General features: G+C 39.5%; 1 protein-coding gene across 2 annotated transcripts in view; it reads left to right on the forward strand.

Annotated features, from left to right (window-relative positions):
• The window catches only part of kat2b (K(lysine) acetyltransferase 2B), a 58,646-nt gene that overhangs the window by 27,300 nt on the left and 11,075 nt on the right, over positions 1-20,271 (forward strand). For both annotated transcript variants that reach the window (XM_048609272.1, XM_048609276.1), the window contains exons 6-15: positions 4,150-4,341; positions 6,295-6,398; positions 6,649-6,804; positions 7,869-8,005; positions 8,780-8,988; positions 10,087-10,213; positions 11,529-11,639; positions 13,795-13,938; positions 18,978-19,092; positions 19,230-19,266. In XM_048609272.1, coding sequence (XP_048465229.1) covers positions 4,150-4,341; positions 6,295-6,398; positions 6,649-6,804; positions 7,869-8,005; positions 8,780-8,988; positions 10,087-10,213; positions 11,529-11,639; positions 13,795-13,938; positions 18,978-19,092; positions 19,230-19,266 — 1,332 coding nt within the window. The remainder of the gene's footprint in view (positions 1-4,149; positions 4,342-6,294; positions 6,399-6,648; positions 6,805-7,868; positions 8,006-8,779; positions 8,989-10,086; positions 10,214-11,528; positions 11,640-13,794; positions 13,939-18,977; positions 19,093-19,229; positions 19,267-20,271) is intronic.

Here is a 20,271-nt window from a genome sequence, read left to right on the forward strand (position 1 = left end):
CTCTAGGCCCAAAATGTCAGCCTTCCTGCTCCTCTGATGCTGCTTGGCCTGCTGTGTTCATCCAGCTGTACACTTTGTTATCCAAAAAAGAAGTAGACATAGTCTGTAGGACTAAAGGGTTCAAAGAACATGGGGAGAAAGGGGGAACAAGATACTGAGTTGGACGTTCAGCCGTGATTGTATTGAATGGCAGAGCACACTTGAAGGAGCTGACCTGCTCCCACATTTTATGTTTAACTTACTGTCAGGTTGAGCCTGATGGTTCACAATATACCATGATGTATTCAGATGTAAGGTAACTAACTATAAGCCATATGTAACAAACCATTTCCTGTTCATCAAGAACGAGTCCATTGACTTTGTGTGGACATCCTCCCTCACATATTGTCAGTAGCTTAGACCAGTACAAGCACAAAGGGTTGGAGGTAGTTAATCTACCCAAAGCCTCTCAACCCTAAGGTAATATTGTGATCAGCAGGGAGGATTTTACCTATGAGAATAAAATGCTTCCTTTATATGGAAGGCAGTCACTCTCTTCTCACCTCTGGAGTTCAGCTGTTTTGTCAATGTTTAGACAAGACAGTAAAGACACCCAGAACGGAGTGGTTCTGCTGAACTCAAACTGAGCGTCTCTGAACAGGTTATTGCTGAGCAAGTACTGTTTGATAGCATCTTTTTCCAATTCTAGACCTAGTTAATAAATACTGGCAACAGCCTCATCCACTGGTTCAAAATATGTTTGGTTGAAGTGTTGAAGTTTAAGTGTTGTGCCTGATCTATTTCAGGACTTAGGAAATGAATGTTAGTGTTACTGCAACCCCAAGTGTCTCCTGTACACAACATAACAGCCAACCAACTCACGACTGGTGCCACTGAGGTTTGAGAGTACATATATCATGTAATGTCATCAAGAGAAAATGAACCACGGATAATTGCATACTGTGTTCAACTGTATTTGCCTAGCTCTAACCAAGTATTTGAAGTGTTGTTTCAACATGCAAGTAGGTTACAAAATGATTACTCTTATCTGTACAGCACATTATTATACCTATTAGTGTACCTATCTTTTTGCACAGCTAGTGCCTGAGACATTCCCAACAGCTAGGATCCACTCTGAAAGTTGATGTTATGGACCACATTTTGATGAAATGACAAATTCCACAACAATTGCCGAAAACGAGTATTAACTTTCATAATAGTGTTTTGGTTGCAAGTGAGGAGAACACTGAGATTGGAATCTTTTCCTGTTTATTTATACAATTGTATTGCTATAGAGATTGGAAGGGCCTCATGGTTACAATCTGCAACTCCTGAACATTGGGAATCTAGCCACTCAATAAATGTCTTTGTCCTATCACGCTGTTACAAATTTTTGTGGTGAAGGGGATGAACTGGCTCATGCAAGCAAAAAAATGTTGATTAATTCCAAACACATTTACATAGCTAGGATGGCTAGGTTGGTTTGTTAGCATTGTCTGCATTATGTGTATAGAGTCATCCCTAACTATGAAAGCTAAGATCTGTGAAGGAGCTTTACTGCAGAGATGATTGGATCATGTGACGTAAGTCTGTCATGGTGTTTTACATAATTCTCTTGCACAGATGAAGTTCTAACCACCTCTCCTCATAGATTCTAGTATGGGGCTAGCAGTGGTTCAAAGACTTAAGTTTGTGCTCCCCTTTCTGTTCCTCCAGATAAAGAAGGATTCCCTTGGGGGAAGACATTACTGAATGATTGAAATTATTGAAGAAAAACAACAGTGTACACAACAACTTAGAATTTTCAGACTTGAAAAGGTGTATGAAAGGTGATCTTAAAAGTCTTCAAGATAGGCTAAGGATTGGAAAAGGAAAATTAAAATTATTGATTTACATTAAATTGTGAGCTTGTAATACAGATTGAATCTATTAAAAGATAAATTCAGGGCTAATAACACAATTTATTCTGCAAATAAAGACTGACAAATCTGTGGTTTAGGTCACCAAGACAAAAGCCTAAAATCCTAGAATAACACTTTGGACTGAATCTTATTTTTTTTTGGCTAGGTCTGAGTTGCACAAGTTTATCAAGGGTTTGTCAATGTGAGGCCTAGTGAGTTCTCTCACCATGTCTTACCAAGCTTGCCTTATTGATTGTCGACCATGCCACATAGAGTCCTTCATGAGTGATTTCTGTACAATCTATCCCTTACCATGTACCAGTTAACCGCAAATTTACCAGTATCGCTTGTGCCTGTACCATTTTTAAAAGCAGGCAGCAACTTGGAGTTCCTGCTGGACCGGGTGGTGCAGCCGTGGGACTTACTCCTCCCTCAAAACCAACAGTGGGGGCCATAACACCAACATGCCAGCCTGGCCTGAGGCTGTGACCCAGGTTAAAGCAGTCTGGAGGAATGCCCAGAGCTACAGGAAGGAAGTCAATGACCACTCCACCAGAATAAGTTCATGTTTTTCTCTCTGATACGCTCTATCTCTGCTACTGTACCCATCTCCCATCACAGCTAGTGCTCCACAACACTCGCAGCTACCTGCAACATCTTCCCGACGTGTTGTCACCCATCCCAACTCCCGGCACCACTAACACTGCATTTCCTCTGCATTGCCTACTCAGTCACTCGCCTACCTGCACCAACGGTGGTGCGCTCCCTCGCCTCCCACTTTCACATTCATTTCATTCTTTCATTTCACAAGAACAGCCCATAATAGGGCAGAAAGAGTCAAGTTGGGTGGTGTGATGCCTGTCATCTGGCTTCTCATCCCTTATGAGAATAGGATCCTGACTGACTGCCCTGAGCAGGAGCTGGACTATATCTGTCGCTTCCTTTGACCTACTGTGCCGGGAACCTGTGAACAAAGTCTATCCCCCTTGACTTGACTGAGGCCTACTGACAACAATGACAAGTTCCCTGGCTTTGCATCTGCATTAAATGACATAGCTAGACAGAAGTAATATGAGCCTCTGTTTGAGGGACGAAAGTGCAAAAAGGCAAGGCAATGCAAGACAGGAATGTTGTGAGCTTTCAGGGAGGTTCGAAGTGAATGGGCACTATGACAGCGAGCAAAGAATCCGGAGATGCAGTCAAGCCCAGTGCCTGAACTGGATGCATGTCACTGAGTGCAAAGTGTCACTGCTGCAGCATTACAATGATAGTTACAGGTTTAGTATTGAAGTGCAGAAACATTCTGAAGCGATCAGAAGTGTCCAGTGAGGGTTCTTAGAGGCTGACGCATGTCCGAAGCCTATGTCCACGGACATGACATGCAATTCGCTAGAGTCCATGGACCACACCCTGGGAATTTGATGCCTACTGTCCAATGTAGAGGTCATTTGGAGTAAGGGATAAGCTGAATCTGTTGGCTGCTCAATGTGGTTTCCTTATTAAGTTTCCTTGACTTGAGCTTGTTTAGCGTGTTTGATAAGATAGGAGGCTGAGTATTAATGAGGTGAATTTGGCCGTCAGCAAGTGTTTAGCAAGCAATAATGACCATCATTTGATAACTCACTGCTGCTTAGAGAAAATCCTGTCACTCCATTTGTGAAAAGCATGGAAGATGGTATGAGTTGCTCCTGATTTCAAAATGTGCCTTGTTGCCCAATTCATAGTCCATATCACTCAGACTCCTATGAGATACTGTGCTTAAATAATTTCAGGGGGTTTTCTGGATGGATAAGTTCGAATGTGCCAAGTTGTCTTCCGGAACCACAGCTCTCCCCTAAATTACAACAGAAACTCTTAAACTTAAGAGTTAACAGTAAAATCAGTGTTCCAGAAATGATCTTCCACCTAGAGTAAACAGGGAAACTCATTTTACGTGGGTTGTAATTTGCTTTTTGAAGAGAACTTTCTGCCTTGAATAAATTTCGTAGAATATACAGAACAAAAATAGATCATTCAACCCAACCATTCCACACCTGTATTTAGGCCTCAATCAAGCCATTTAAGTATCAGAAATGCATAAAGAAAGTGGAGATGCAGTCATAAGCCAAATATAAATAAAAGTTGAATTCTAACATAGGTTCTGATATATCACTACTTTACCAAGAATGCCTATGTCATGCTTTAAGTATTTATACATGGAAAAAATAAGACTTGTATTGCTTTTACATACTTAATTGAACTCAGTTACAAATCTGCTGATTCTTTTCAGGTGGTTGTGTTACTGCAATGTTCCTCAGTTCTGTGACAGTCTCCCATGGCATGAAACCACCCAGGTTTTTGGCAGGACATTGCTGCGCTCTGTTTTTACTGTCATGAGGCGCCAGTTACTGGAGAAATCCAGGCAGGAGAAAGATAAGCTACCATTAGAAAAGCAAACATTGATCCTTACCCATTTTCCAAAGTAAGTACTTAAAACACCTACACTCTAACGCTTTGAATGTTCTTTTTATGTTGTTTCTCTGTATCTGAATCAGAAAATAAACTAAAGCTCTTATTAAACGTTTTGTCCCATTTAAATGATTGCATTAAGAAAAGGTATAATTTCAGCTTGGACATGAGGCAAGTCCTGGCATCACTAATTTAGATAGTTTGCAATTTTATAAACATAAAATGCAAAGAAGGAATTTATAGTGCATTGTCCTTGGCCTTAGGATGAGCCAATGTATGTCATTGGTAATGAAATGTGGTCTGAAATGTAATCGTTGTAAAAAATGAAAGAACATGGCCTTAACATTTCTGCACTTTGTAGGATTTAAATAAATCTTAATTTAAACATTGCTAAAATCTTACAATTATCAGGATTAAGTTGCAAGAAAACAGACTTGGGAATGGAACACCAATTTACACCGCAAAAAGAGGGTGCTGATTGGCAGGGCCATCATCACAGTAAAATTTTGATACGTACAAGTTTACATATGAGAAAATGGCTAGGATGCTATTCACAAGGTTGCTAGTAAAATTGGGTCTTGCAGCATGGGAAATGGTAGAAATCCCAACGTGTACACGATCAGCGAACATTTCTTTCAGTAGATTGTAGTAGAGAATGCATTGGCAGATTTCTCAACTAATACATGGAGGAAAGGAAGGTTGTTTAATTTCTCTTTTAGGCACATTTTGCGAAAATGGTAAATTTGAGCACAGGATGACCTTTACTAAGCTAAGAAATTCTTTCACAGATAGTAAGAACTGCTGATGCTGGAGTCAGATAACACAGTGTGGAGCTAGAGGAACACACCAGGCCAGGCAGCATCAGAAGAGCAGGAATGTTGACATTTCAGGTCAGGACCCTTCTTCAGAAATGGTCCCGACCCGAAACGTCAACTTTCCTGCTCCTCTGATGCTGCCTGGCCTGGTATGTTCCTCCAGCTCCACACTGTTATCTAAGAAATTCTTTGATGCAGCTGTATATTCAAATGTCAAAAATGTGTTATCTACATACTAAAAGTATGCAGGAGGTAGGAACTTAATGGTTATTCCATTGAAGACACCAGTCCCTTTTCTGGGGCTTACATATATGTTTATTAAATTTTGGCTTCAGATCACACAATGCCACCAGACAGTTGCATTGCAGATGTAGATCTATTAACTTATTAGAAGTACCACAACATGCATGTACTAGACTTAATTTGGCATGGAGGTAAGATTTGGGGCAGAACTCATTTCATCTGGGCACATTTTAACCAGTGGGGTAGCTCATTTTTAGACCACTCAAAGAGATAAGATTAGCATGAAAGTACAAGTCACCATAGTCATAGACTAATAAACTTCTCTCATTAGAGAGAGACAACTGGTAATGAATTTAACGTGAGGGTCATCACACCTCTGGTGAGAACTTGGGGCTTTCAAGGTGATCTTAGCCAGTATAGGAATTAAATCTGTCCTGTTCTGATATTAGAAGAGGATTTGAGATGAACTGGGGTTAGTGGGAGTTGGTAATAAAGGATGGGAACTGGTTCAGAGAATATTGCATCTGGAAGTTATAAAGACGCATAGACAGAGACCATCATTCCAAAGATTTTAGATGATGCATATGCTTGGTAATGTGTTAAACAATGAGGAGAATAGGAGCAGTTTTCAGGAGGGGACAGACTGATGAAATGAGTAAATAGATGCATGTCGATGAAATCTAGTGCAGAGAAGTGTGAAATGATACATAGGAGAACTGGCAGGAGATTGTATCATTTAGTTTATACTACTTAAACAGAATACAGGAACAAGGAGACCTGAGAGGTTCAATCATTTTTAAAAAGTTCTTAGATATTAAAAAAAACTATTAATGTTATAAATGTCTCCAAATAGAAAGTTACTACAGTTTGCACAAAAAGTAGTAATGCATTTTTTTTTAATGTTATAGATTCCTTTCTATGTTAGAGGAAGAAGTGTACAGCCACAACTCTCCTATATGGGATTTAGACTTCATGGTGTCCTCTGGTAACATCCAACTAGGAATACAACAAGGTCAGCAACATTTGAATTCTGAAACAGGGTGGGGAAACTGATATAAAGTTACCAAAAAAGGAATATTAAACTTTCAGAAAATGTTTTTTTTAAGCTCTGGCTTTCCTATAGTGTTTTCTACAACAAATGTAAATAAGTTATACAAGTATTAAACGCATTATGATAACACCTCAGCTAAAATTAATATATTCAGTTATTAAATAAGTATTGTTACATTATTTTGACTTATTTATGTGTTTTGGAATGTTAGTTGTCAACTCTCCTGCAGTTCCTGGGATTCTGCCAAACACAAAGCCATTTGGGTATGGATCGAACCCAGCTTCTGGCAACATTGATCAGACCAATATTGGAAGTTTGAGTCCTGTCTGGAAGAACAAAACGGCTCCAGGCTCAGAGCAAATATTAGGTATGACAAACAGTTAAATCTTAAAAATTGAGAGGTTATTGCTGAAGCTTGGAAAAAGCTTTTAGTAATACAGACCCTATTGAACCACATCCTTCCTGAAAGCAAACTTCGAAATTTTGTACGAATCACTGTAGAACTTCTTGTGAGTATTACCCATTTAGATGTTACTAAAACCAATACTCAGCCAATAATTTATTGCATTTGATGTTTTAACTCATTAAAGCTACGTTCCTGTATCAATTGTCTAATTGTGCTTTCTGTCCTGAAAAAGGATCAAACGCAATCTTAGCTTCTGTCACTGTTATTACCTTCTAGGCATGGCCGGATCATCACCTCATATTGCCACAAAGTGGTCGAACTTGGGTTTGATCCCAGGTTTGAGTCCGTATTTTGATATGATGCAATGTTCCTTCTTTATATGCCAATAATTTACATATTTGGAGCACACATTATTTTCAAGGCATGTTGTAAATCTGGCTGTTCAACAACTGTGCAAGGTCTGAGTTTGATTTATCTGTTGTATTTAGCTGCCAGCCTCAGCTGTGCTAATATCAGAGGGATTATTAGGAAATACCCACATTGGAGCTGCTGTTTTATGCAAACCCAGAATTCAGCACTAAAATGGCATTATGTTGCTTCAGGAGCAGGTCACCACCAGCCATTTTAGATCGTGAAGAGAAAATGGATATTCATATCACCACAAGGAAGATTACAGTGTTCAGCACTTTGGTTAGTTGTTTGCTCTTTCAGCTTTTCCCATGTTACATGGAGTCACCACAATGCTGGTTGATCACTCCTTCATATCAACAGTCAATTCTTTGGTTTTGATGGGTGATTTTACAGCTGGAAGTCTTTCCTGATTCTTCTCCGATTTCTCTGGCTGGAAACCGATGCCAGTACATGCACCACCAGCTGAGTTTCAATATTCAGCATTCTAATTGTGTGTTAATAGTCGGGTCATTTGTCATTAAATTTGTTTTGTCAGTTTCTCTTTATTTCAAAATGTTAAAAGGCTTATTATTGAACCAGATGGAATTTGTGACAGAATTGTTATGTTTCGTTAGGAGAGAAAAGAAAACCTACAGAACCATTTAATATGGAAGATGCTAAGAGACAAAGAGTTTTGGGAGATATCCCTATGGAGCTAGTGAATGAAGTAATGTCAACTATCACAGATACAGCTGCTATGTTGGGTCCAGAGGTAAGTATACCACATCATATTTTGTATTGAAGTTTACTTGCTGGGAACCACATTGAGCAAAGTTCAGTTTTGTTACTGGAAGTTATTTTTGTCAGTTTTAAATAAAGAAAATAGTTAAATCCGTTATCCCTTTATTCAGATTTCTCCTTCAGCTTTTATAAGATCACTCTGTCTTCCACTTCCTTCATTTTTCTTCCCCCTACCAAAGAAGTTTTGATGTCAAGGTTTTGATGAATATGAGATTTCAACATAAAAATGAAAGGCTTATATTTTTCTATGTAGTTTTATTACAATACAGTTGAGAAATATTCTGTAATCCCAAACTAAGGTTTCTCATTTTGCTTTCAATATTTCAATGAAGGTGAATAAATTGGTTTCCAGGTGTTAAGAATTAACCTAATAGCTCATTGAGAAGCATTTATTCAAAATCGTTTACTTGTCAAAATGAGCAAACTGTTGAAATGCAATTTCTACGTTATATTTTATCAAAAATAGGGAAGTTAATTAAGAATTAAGTCTCGAGTTTAGGATAGATGAATACATTATCTATAACATAAAGTTCCTGATTTAGTTATAACTTCCTCTTCTTTCCATGTATGGTATTTTGAAATGATGTTTTAGTATTTCACACTTTTCGCATGCTGAGAAGGTTAAACTTTTTGCTTTCATTGTCAGATTGATATATGTTGCTCAGATATTCAAGATACTAATTGCAATTTGATTAAAGTGTACAAGATGCAATAGAAAATTGTTATTTATCTTGTCCTTTACAAGACCAGCTTACTATCAGCACATGCAGCCAGAGATGAAGCCGCTAGGCTTGAAGAAAGAAGGGGTGTAATCGAGTTCCACGTTGTGGGAAACTCACTCAGTCAAAAACCAAACAAGAAAATGATGATGTGGTTAGTTGGATTACAGAATGTGTTCTCCCATCAGTTACCCAGAATGCCCAAGGAATACATCACTCGGCTTGTTTTTGATCCGTGAGTACATGTTTTATGACTGCTGCTAATGTAAAAATAATATCTCAGTTTGGTCAATTTCTCATATTGGTTTGTTAATTGAACCGAAAAACATTTGTTTATCATGTGATAAGGCTCAAATCTTTAAACTTAATGAGGAATAAATTAATCTTGTGTGTATACTGGATGACAGGGAATGTTAATCCATTTTACATCTTAATTTCTTTTCCATTGATATCCAAGATCTGTATCATTCCATTAAACTGATTTTTATGTATATTTTTTAAAAAGTGCTACATTTCAATTAATGATAATAGTAATAAGTTCAGTAGAATAGAGTTTGTCCTCTTTTAATTAGTTTTGAAGGTTGAGTGGATCCTATTTTAGTCTCTGACTTGTTCTGTAGTAATCCACTCGTTGTAGCAGAAAACAAGCTAGCAGTGTGCAGCATGATTCAGGACAGAAGTTAACTTTTTAGATCCGATTTCATAGCAGATCAAAAGATCATGGGTTTCTCTTTTTCAGTGCTGTTTGATGATAACTTATCCATCCTTGAACTGTATAGTGACGTTTGAAGAATAAAAACAGAATGGCATACATAATAGGATTATAGTGAACTAAAGATGATTTAACATTAATGTCTGATGTGTAGTAAATACAACAGTCTGAATGGTATGATGTGTTCATCCTCTTGATTCATGACATATTATATAGAACTAAATAAACTAAACCGGACAGAACTAAAAAAAAATTGGAAACTTCTGTTTACTTCAGCTGAAAATATGCAGTTTGCTTTAATCAGTAGCAAGGTCAGTTTATCTGAATTTCAGCTTAGTTCACAAGCAAAGTAAGCATTCTAAACATCTCAGGAACTATTTATTATGATAGGTGCTACTGAGTTTCACATTAAATAAACATACTTTGGGACAGCATACTTGAAGGTTTGCCATCTGAACCCTATGTGCATCACTGAAGGTAACACATGATCTCCTTTGATCAGCATCTAGACCTTCAGAAATTAATATCGGTCATTTACCATGAGAAACATTTGCAAAGCTTAAATAGAGGCTACTAAAAGATTAGTTAAATTTGACGTCATTTTGTTTAACTTTATCGTAGTAAACACAAGACCCTTGCTTTGATCAAAGATGGCCGTGTGATTGGTGGTATTTGTTTCCGGATGTTTCCGACACAAGGCTTTACAGAGATTGTATTTTGTGCTGTAACCTCTAATGAACAAGTGAAGGTAAGCATGAATTTAAAGGGTAATTACTAACCTGTATTCATCAGCATATATTTATTTAAAATCTAATTGTGTTGACGTTTAAGTTAATTAAAGATTATGGTGGTAATAAATCCTGGAAGTCCCTTCCAAACAGCATTGCAGATATACGTATCACCCCACAGATTGCAGCAGTTTAAGAAGGTGACTCACAAGCACCTTCTTGAGAGCAGTCTGGAATGGACCATATAGGCTGCCAGCCAGCAGTGCCAATATCCCTTGAACAAATAAAGAAAAAACAGAGATAGATCACATAGTTTAGATGTTTTTGGAGCAGTATTCATAAAAAACTTGATATAACATTCTGTCAGGAATTTTCAGCCAGAAAGCCAAGATCATTCACCAAAGTTTGCTTGTGTAGGCTTACCTGCGTATCAGCAAATACTGAGTGATCTCTCCTGTTTCTACCCTGTTATGATGCCAACTGATGGTACTACAGGGCAAGTAAAGATTTTGATAGATTCTGTTTAGTTTTGTTAGTTGTGTCACTTTCGTCAACTTCCCTCCATGATCTCTAGAGAGTTATCTTGTACAGTTCTCTGCTGCTTATCTCACTACGTTTGCACAACACCTCTCCGGTACCACACTATCATGTGCATAGCAGTGGTGAACTTACTTGACACTGCCAGAAACTTAGGAGATTTGTGCTGTCTGTACCATGTTTAAAGCCCAGCTTGCACCAGGTCAAACACTGTTAGCCAGAAATAGCCCTTGACAGTCCACATAGTGGGAGGGAAATGAGAAGGAAACACGTCTGAGTGCCCATTGGTGATGCAAGTGACAGTTCATTGAAAAAAAATCACATTTGTACAAATATTGCCACTTTATATCATCCCCTGTCTAATCAACTATATTCGTAATTGCAGTTACACAGACTACCCGTCATTAATGGCATATCATGTTAGAACCCTTTCTGAAGGAGCTCTACTCTTTACCTAATGCCTAATTGTTGAATCTAGTTCACTGTCCTGTACTAGCTTGGCAAACAACAACTAACTAAACACAAAAGCTAGTTTTATCCGTTAAGCTACCCGTGATGCTGCAAATAAAGATGCAAACCATTGATACCCAGCAGTGTTGAATTTATGAGTCACAGTCTTCACTGTCGAACCCTGTTATAACTGAAACCCCTTGAAAGATAAATTATGGGCTTATTAAGTATTTCTCCTGTAAAGATTATTGAGATATGCTACTGTAAGTAAGCAGTAGTATAGTATGTTTTTTGTTAATTAAAATTATCAATGGAAAAATGACCAATAGTCAAATGCTTGTTCTTCAGGGCTACGGAACCCATCTAATGAATCATCTAAAAGAATATCACATCAAACACAACATTCTGAACTTCCTCACTTATGCAGATGAATATGCAATCGGCTACTTCAAAAAGCAGGTATGTTATTTGTGGCCTTGATGTCTAAGCTCTTCAAACAGTTGTATATTGCAGTAGAAAAGTTCATGCATAGTTACTGACGAGAAATCTAAATAAAGTGTTTTAACAAGACATTCTAATTTTCATACAATGTAACAATTTACTCTTAGATCTTTTAGATTCACTGCACCATGAATAAAACTGCAGCTGTAGAAAAATCTGGAACGTAACGTACTGTCCCAATCCCACAGGGATTTTTTAAAATCTGCCTTTGTATTTCCTGGGCTTTTAAAGGTAGTAAATAATTGGGATCCTCATTGTTGCATGAAGAATTGTTATTGTGAGTCTCAGTGAAATAGAAATGATCCCCTGGCAGTCCACAAGAATACTGTTGGCTGCTGCCAACCAGGGCTTTTCATAACATGATCCTCTGCCTTTCCACACATGCTCCACATCGCCCACCCAGCCCCATCCCTCCATGTCCAGCACCCGTAGACTCTACATCAGTTTTCTGCAGTCATATCTTCACCCATTTCATCAGCTTGTAATCCACTTCACGTGATATTGCACCAGCCTGAAGCAAGTCAACTGCAGCAGGAGATCCATACAGAGCAGTTAATTTACCAGTGGCATATTAATGTAGTCTACCTCTAATACATTGGATCTCCTGCTAGCAAGAACAACTGGTCAAACTGCAGCGTGCATATTCCAATGCCTGAAGTTAATGTCCATTCCTAGATCTTGCGTTTTAAATTTTGTACTTCACTAAAATATAAATTATCATAACACATCTACACTGGAATTTCCATGGACTATGGGGAAAAACTAAAATAAAAGTGGCATTTAAAAATTTATGGTGTTTTCCACAGTTGTCAAGATATTCTGGCTATTGAGCAGGACCCCTCGGGAAGTTTATACCTGGGAATCTCAAAGAACAGGAAAACATACGGTGTATCCAGTTCAGATGAGAAATTCAGGGACTTGGAGACAGTAAGGACTGCAGATGCTGGAAGCTAGAGTCAATAAATGTGGAGCTGGAAAAGCACAGCCGGTCAGACAGCATCCAAGGAGCAGGAAAGTCAACATTTCGGTCCGAAACCCTTCATCAGCACAGGGAAATTCAGGGATTTTGATGTATTTATTGCAAAAGAAAATTCAAGCATAACTGTCTCACCTTTTTTAAATTTATTCATGGGGTGTGGTCATCATTAAACTCTTAATTTCAGATTTTTTTGAATTTAGATTCCACCATCTGCTGTGGTGGGTTTCAAACCTGGGTACCCAGAACACTAGCTGAGTTTCTGATTAACAACTCAGTGATAATACCACTGGGCCATCGCCTCCTCCGCCTAATCAAGAATAATAGTTTTATTGCTTATTACATGCTATCAAGTTTAGAATGTCTTGCATATCTAAATATTATAAATTCACTGTCTTCATAATGAAGTGAAAATTACATTCTAATTTCGAAGAGTAATTTTTCTAAATTGATTAATTGCATTATACTGCACACAAATTGGATCATACACCATTCACAATCATATGGACCTAAACGTAGCCTCTGTAATAGTGTTTAACTGCAGTTGCAAATACCAGTATGTCTTACTCTCTCTCAAAGTTTGTAAATTATTTGCCACTTGAAAAATGTTTAAATCCGAAACGATTTAATTAAATAACTGGACGTAAAAATCCAATCAATTTATTTGTTTTACAAATCTGAGAGATTAGTATTTGCTATTAAATTGTTATACAGTGCACCAATTTTGTCAACAAGCTCAGAAAAATGTTTCTGGGGCAGCTACCGCTAGGACACAGTGGTGAAAGACCACTGCTCAAGATCTTTCTGCCAAAGTACAATCAGGATCCGTTCAGTTATCAGACCCTCTCGGTGCCTCAAATGTATGTAAATATTGTCCTGCGTAAGTAAGGAATGCCTTGGGTTTATTGCAACTGCAGGGAATGCCAAATTTCTACGTTTATTTGGTCTTCATATGCAAAGACTACAGAACTGCTTCAGTAACTGTGTATGAACATAAAGATTTTTTTATGTATATAGTATATTTTTGCAAATAAAAAAAACAAAAGTTTTAAGTTATTACAAAGTAGTTCTCATCATATTGACTTTGAGAACATTGACATTTGTTCTGTTATTTTCTGATATTCTGTATTATTTCAGGGATTCTCTAAGGATATAAAAGTTCCAAAAGTCAAGTATGTTGGTTACATTAAAGACTACGAAGGTGCCACTCTGATGGGCTGTGAATTGAATCCACGGATTCCATACACTGAATTCTCAGTGATCATAAAGAAACAGAAAGAGGTACTAAGTGCCTTTTTTTGCTGATATTTTACTTCTGATTAGTTAAAAAATAGAGTGCAATTTTCAATTTGCAGTTAAAGTTTTTTGTGGTGTGACATTCATGGTGCCCGATCTGCAATGGCCCAGAGGGACTTTCCTTTTGCCATCTTCCGCTCATCACCTTGTTAATTATATAGTTGAGTTCTTTGGCACCTTTCTTGAGGAATTGTGGCTGGAGAGGTCCATGTGCCCATCATTGCCAGGACCTTCCAACATTCTCACCTCTGGCACCTCATTTGAAGCCCAGCTGCACCCCACTTTAGATGCTGCCAGCCAAGAACTTGCCGTTACACTGTGGTGCTCGACCATTATTACGGAGCACACGTCCAAAAGGAAATAAAATATTGCTCCCCACTTCGGGGACAGGAACCTGGAGGAGTTGCTATACAGGGTGGTGAGAAGGAAAACAAATTTTCTCTAGCCAACCACCAAAAGAATCAATGGCACCTGACCAAGCCAGCCTGGACTGAAATTATAAACTAGTCAGTGCTGTGGTTGGGTGAAAAGAAGCATTCAGCAGTGTGAAGAAAGGTCAGTGATCTTCTGTACTCTATAAAGATATGTGCCACCATCTTATCTCTGCTACCTCACATTCACAGGGTTGGCAGTCACTCGTTGCCATTGCACACTCATCTGATCAAGGCTGGTTGGCTGCAACTCCCACTGTTGCATGTATGATTTCCACTCAGTGGCTCTCACCTTCTTGATCCTCCCAAACTCCTAATCCTTCTTGCTCTCTGCACTTTCTACTCACTCACAGGGGACATCTCAAAACCTCTCCTGCTCATGCATGACCATAACTCTTCTGTCCTTTCCATCATCTCAGTTCCTCCCTCTATCTCTGTGGAGATGGAGATATTGGTCTTTGATCTTTCAGGAATCGCTGTAATCAGGAAGGGTCACAGAGGATTGGAAAATGGCTATTTAACACCCCTGTTTACAAAGGGAAGGAGGCAGAAGACAGGAAATTTAGAGCCGTTAGCCTGACCTCAGTTGTTGGTGAGATTTTAGATTCCATTATTGAGGATAAGATTACTGAATACTTGGAAGTGCATAATAAAATGGCCTGAGTCTGGATGGTTTAGTGAAGGAGAGACCATACTAAATAAATATGTTAGAATTATTTCGGGAGGTAACGAGCAAGTTAGACAAAGGAGACCCTGTGGAGGTGGTCTGTTTGGATTTCCAGAAGGCCTTTGACAAGGTCCTACATAGGAGGCTGCTAAATAAGAGCCCATGGTGTTAGGAGCAAGGTACTGGCGGCGATAGAGGATTGGCTGACTGGCAGAAAGCAGAGATTAGGGATAAGAGGGTTATTTTTCACGATGGCAGCAAGTGACTAGTGGAGTTCTGCAGGAGTCAGAGTTGGGACTATAACTATTCATGTTATACATGAACCATTTGGATGAAGGAACTGAGGGCATTGTTGCTAGGTTTGCAGGTGACCTAACGATAGGTGGAGAGACAGGTAGTGTTCAGGAAGTGTAGAGGCTGCAGAAGGACTTGTACAGGTTAGGAAAGTGGGCAAAGAAGTGGCAGATGGAATACAATGTGGGAAAGTGTGAAGTTTTGCACTTTGGTAGGAAGAATAGAGGTGTGCACTATTTTCTAAATGGGGAAAGGCTTTAGAAATCAGAAGCACGAAGGGACTTAATAGAAACCTGAACTAGGACCCGTAATGTTAACATGTAGATTCAGTTGGCAATTAAGAAGACAAATGCAATGTTAGCATTGATTTTGAGAAGGCTAGAATACAAAAGCAGAGTCGTACTGCTGAGGCTGTATTAGACGCTGGGGGTCAGGCTGCATTTGGAATATTGTGAGCAGTTTGTGGCGCTGTATCAATGACGGCATTGGAGGGGATCCAGAGGAGGTTTACAAAAATGATCCCGGGAAGGAAGGGATATGAGGAACGGTTGAGGATGCTGGGTCTATACTCAATGGAGTTTAGAATCATGAGGGGATCAGATTGAAACTTACAGAAAACTGAGAGGCCCGAGCACACGGCCTCAGTGAAGAGATGACATTTTAGAACTGAGATGAAGAGGAATTTCTTCAGATAGTTAATCCGTGGAACTCTTTGCTGCAGAAGGCTGTGGAGGCTGACCCATTGAGTGTATTTAAGACAGAAATCGAAAGATTCTTGATTAGTAAGGGATCAAAGGTTCCAGAGAAAAGGCAGAGGAAGGGGTTGAGAAACATATCAGCCATGATTGAATGGTAGAACAGACTCGATGAGCTGAATGGCCTCATTCTGGTCCTATATCACATGCTCTCTTGATCTAAATGTAGGATAATTTGGTCCAAAATCAATAGGGGACAGCAGACGTCAGACTCCTTACAACCTACAAGGAGAAAATATTTGATCTAGCCAGAGGAGAATAAAGCTACGATGTGGTGATAGAGAGATCTCAATGGGCAACCAACCCAGTAAGCGGCATTGTGCCAAGTGTTCTTCACTTCCCAGCAAAATCTGTGCAAAACTTTTATCGGTATTCCCCCTTTATGCCGGTGCTAATGGCATCAGAAAGAGGTCAGTACTGGAGATTCTCAACTTCACCTCCATCTCTGAGGAGGAAGCCATCAACCCTTGAAGGTTTTCGCCTTCGCCATCCACCAACTCGAGACTTTCACCTCAGTGGGCAGTGTTTCTAGATTAGACCTGGAAGCATGATCCAATGAGCATATCACTCAAATATCTCGGCAGCCAACTCAAGAAGAAACATCCCAGGACTCATAGAGGATTGCGTGAGACCAGGCAGCAATTCAGATCCAGACAGATGATGAGCCTCTGTTTGCACTGATGTCCTGAGCACTCCCATCATTGAAGATAGAGATAATTGTGGAGCCTTTCTCTTCCAGTGAGTTGTTTAATTGTCCACCACCATTCACAATTGGATGTGGTAGGACTGCAGAGCTTAGCTCTGGTACGTTGGTTGTGGTGTCACATAAGTCTGTCTATCGCTTGCTGCTTGAGCAGTTTGGCAAACAAGTAGTCCTGTTTGGTAACTTCACCAGGTTGACATCTCATTTTTAGATATAGTTGGTGCTGCTCCTGGCATGCTGTTCTACACTCTGCATTGAACCAGGGTTGATTCCCTGGCTTGCTGCACATGGTGGAGTGGGGCTATGCTGGATCATGGGGCTACATTTGCGTTGGAGTATAATTCTGCTGCTACAGTTGCTGACAGCTGTTATGGATGCCGAGTCATGACTTGCTAGATCTGTTCAGTCTGTCCCATTTAGCACAGTGCTAGAGCCACACAGCATGATGTAAGGTACTCTCGGTGTAAAGGGAGAACTTCAGCTCCACCATCCGTGTGGTGGTCACTCTTACCAGTATGGTCGAGGACCGATGTATCTGGAGTAGACATGTTGGTAAGAATGAGGTCAAGTATGTTTTTCCCTCTTAGTTCATTCACTAGCTGCCACAGACCCAATCGAGCAGCTATGTCCTTTAGGACTTGACCAGTTCAATCAGTACTGCTGAGCCACTCTTGGTGAATGACATTGAAATCCCCCACCCAGAGTACATTTTGCATCCTTGCCAACCTCCGTGCAGTGTTAATATAGATTTCAGATCAGGGCTGGAGTGTGTTGCAGAGGTTGGTAATCATGGCCACTGCTAAAGGGAGGCTGTTGGCAGCAGAAGAGAGTCCAAAGATTTGCTGGATGGGCCAACAGAACACTCCTGAACCCCACCTATGAGTGCTATAAAAAGCATTCAGCTTCCGCAAGCAGCAGCGTCCGCCTCTGTTTTTGATTTCATGATCACTTGGAAACCATGGGAGTCCAATGTAAATATAATGAAATGCCCTGCTCTCTTAATGATGGCAAAAAGTGTACACATGTTGGTATGGGGAATATTTGAGTTTAAGATTCTTGCTCCTGTTGTCAGGTGAACATCAAGGTTCTCATTTCTCTCACCAAGAATGACCCTATTCTTCCTGCGACTTTAAATCCCCTTTATCATTCTTTCATCGTCCAACTGGACAGCATCTCTTATTTCTGCTGAACACTCTGCTCTCAAATTCAAACCCAACAGTATCAATCATCTTTTCTTTAGCAGAGATATGGATGAGATGAATGGAAGGAAATATGTGCTGTTCAAGTTTTTTTGGAATCAGCGCAGGGGTTCTCTGCTCATGCTGTCCTGTTTCACTGCATGTTCCCTAAATTTTGTGTTTAGTCCAGAGACTTTGCAGCATTTTAATTTACGCACATGCTAATTTTTTTCTTTACCTCACTGTGATGATATTTCATCGGGTCCCAGCTTCTCTAAGCAGGAAGCAGGTAATTTAATCTATTAATTTTCTCTCTGTGATCAGTATTTCTGTTTCTCTTACCCTGGCTCCTACTTTTTTTTATCTTTTTGCCACCTTACAACAGGCTCATTTGTATTTTATTTTCAATTTTGAAGAAAGGCAACACCATTATTATTGTATTATAAAAGGCAGAGAAATTCAGCAGTAATAAAAAACAAAGAACTGCAGATGCTGGAAATCTAAAACAAAACAGAAATTGTTGGAGAAACTCAGCAGGCCTGGTGGAATTGGTGGAGAGGGAAGCAGAGTTAGTGCTTCAAGTTAGAATGGGAATAATAATCATGATATCAATAATATTCAGAATCAGAACCCCTAGTAATGACTTAGAGATAGTAAGAACTGCCAATGCTGGAGTCAGAGATAACACAGTGTGGAGCTGGAGGAACACAGCAGGCAAGGCAGCATTTCTGAAGAAGGGTCCCAACCTGAAACGTCAGCTTTCCTGCTCCTCTGATGCTGCCTGGCCCGCTGTGTTCCTCCAGCTCCACACTGTGTTATCCCTAATATTGACTTGCCTTTTCTAGATTTTGATGGACCTGGTGTGTTCTAGCACTTCCTCTTTTATAATGCCATAACTATTTTCCTAGTATCCAATTTTTGGTCCATGGGGTACTGTAAATAAAGAAGTTGTTTAATTTATTTCTTGTTCCTAATTATAATGCTTTTTTTTTTAAGATTATAAAAAAGTTGATAGAAAGAAAACAAGCACAGATTCGAAAGGTGTACCCAGGACTCTCCTGCTTTAAAGAAGGAGTGCGACAAATTCCTATTGAAAGTATACCTGGAATAAGTAAGCAACCTAATGCAGGTTTGAAGTATTTACACTAATATTTATAAAAATTCCCCTTATGTTACCTATGCTAGTATTCAAAATGTCATGTGAGATGAATGGACTAGAGCTGAAAGACTGATTTAATTTATCTACAGGGGAATCAGGTTGGAAATCTAGTGGAAAAGAAAGAGGGTAAGTCTGTTTTGAAAAAATTGGTGTAACTGTACAGGAGAATGGTTTTTATGTAGATTGTGCAAAAGCAGGATCATTTTAAGACGTGTTTGAATTTACTAAATGGATTTAAGATCAGATAAACAGTGAATGAACGAAATTTACCTCCAGTTGACCACCATAAAGAACAAAGCTGAAGTTTTGGTGCTCTGCATAAATTCTGTTCCTTTCCAGTAATCTGTTCTCTCAGCCATTCAGTTGAACCAAATTATATGAAACCTTGGTGCTCAGTTTAACCCACAATTGACCTTCAAGCCTTATATTCAGGATGATCCATCCTTACGGATGGTTGGGTTCAGAGAATCCTTTTGAACCTTGTGTTTCCCTCACAAGCTCCCCATAGTGAAAACGTTGGTTGATGGTTGGTAGAAGTGGTGGCAGTTTGTTGGCTGAAACAGTTGTCTCTTCCGATCTGTCATTCTCTCTGTGGCTGCTCCTATTCATAGAGCAATAGAATCCCTACAGTGCAGAAAGAGGCCGTACAGCCCATTGAGTCTGCAATGACCATTTGAAGAACATCCTCCCCTCCAAACTATCTCTATAATCCTGCAAAAGATATTTGGACAAGTGCATGAAGGGTTTGAAGGGATTTGAGCCAAACGCAGGCAAGTGGGACTAGTTTAGTTTGGAAACATGGTTAGCTTGGACTAGTTGGATGGAAGGGTCTGTTTCCATGCTGTCTGACTCTCTGACTGTATGGCTAATCCACCTAGCCTGCACGTCCCTGGACAGTACGGGGCAATTTAGCATGGCCAATCTACCTAACCTGCACATAGAGTCATACAGCACTGAAACAGACCTTTTGGTCCAACAAGTCCATGCCGAACATTATCCCAAACTAAACTAGCCCCACCTGCTTGCTCCTGGCCCATATCCCTCCAAATCTTTGATAATAAGGTGTAGAGCTGGATGAACACAGCAGGCCAAGTAGCATCAGAGGAGCAGGAAAGCTGACGTTTCGGGTCC

The sequence above is a fragment of the Rhincodon typus genome, chromosome 2 (genome assembly GCF_021869965.1).
Source record: "Rhincodon typus isolate 14 chromosome 2, sRhiTyp1.1, whole genome shotgun sequence".
In the NCBI taxonomy this organism is placed as follows: Eukaryota; Metazoa; Chordata; class Chondrichthyes; order Orectolobiformes; family Rhincodontidae; genus Rhincodon; species Rhincodon typus.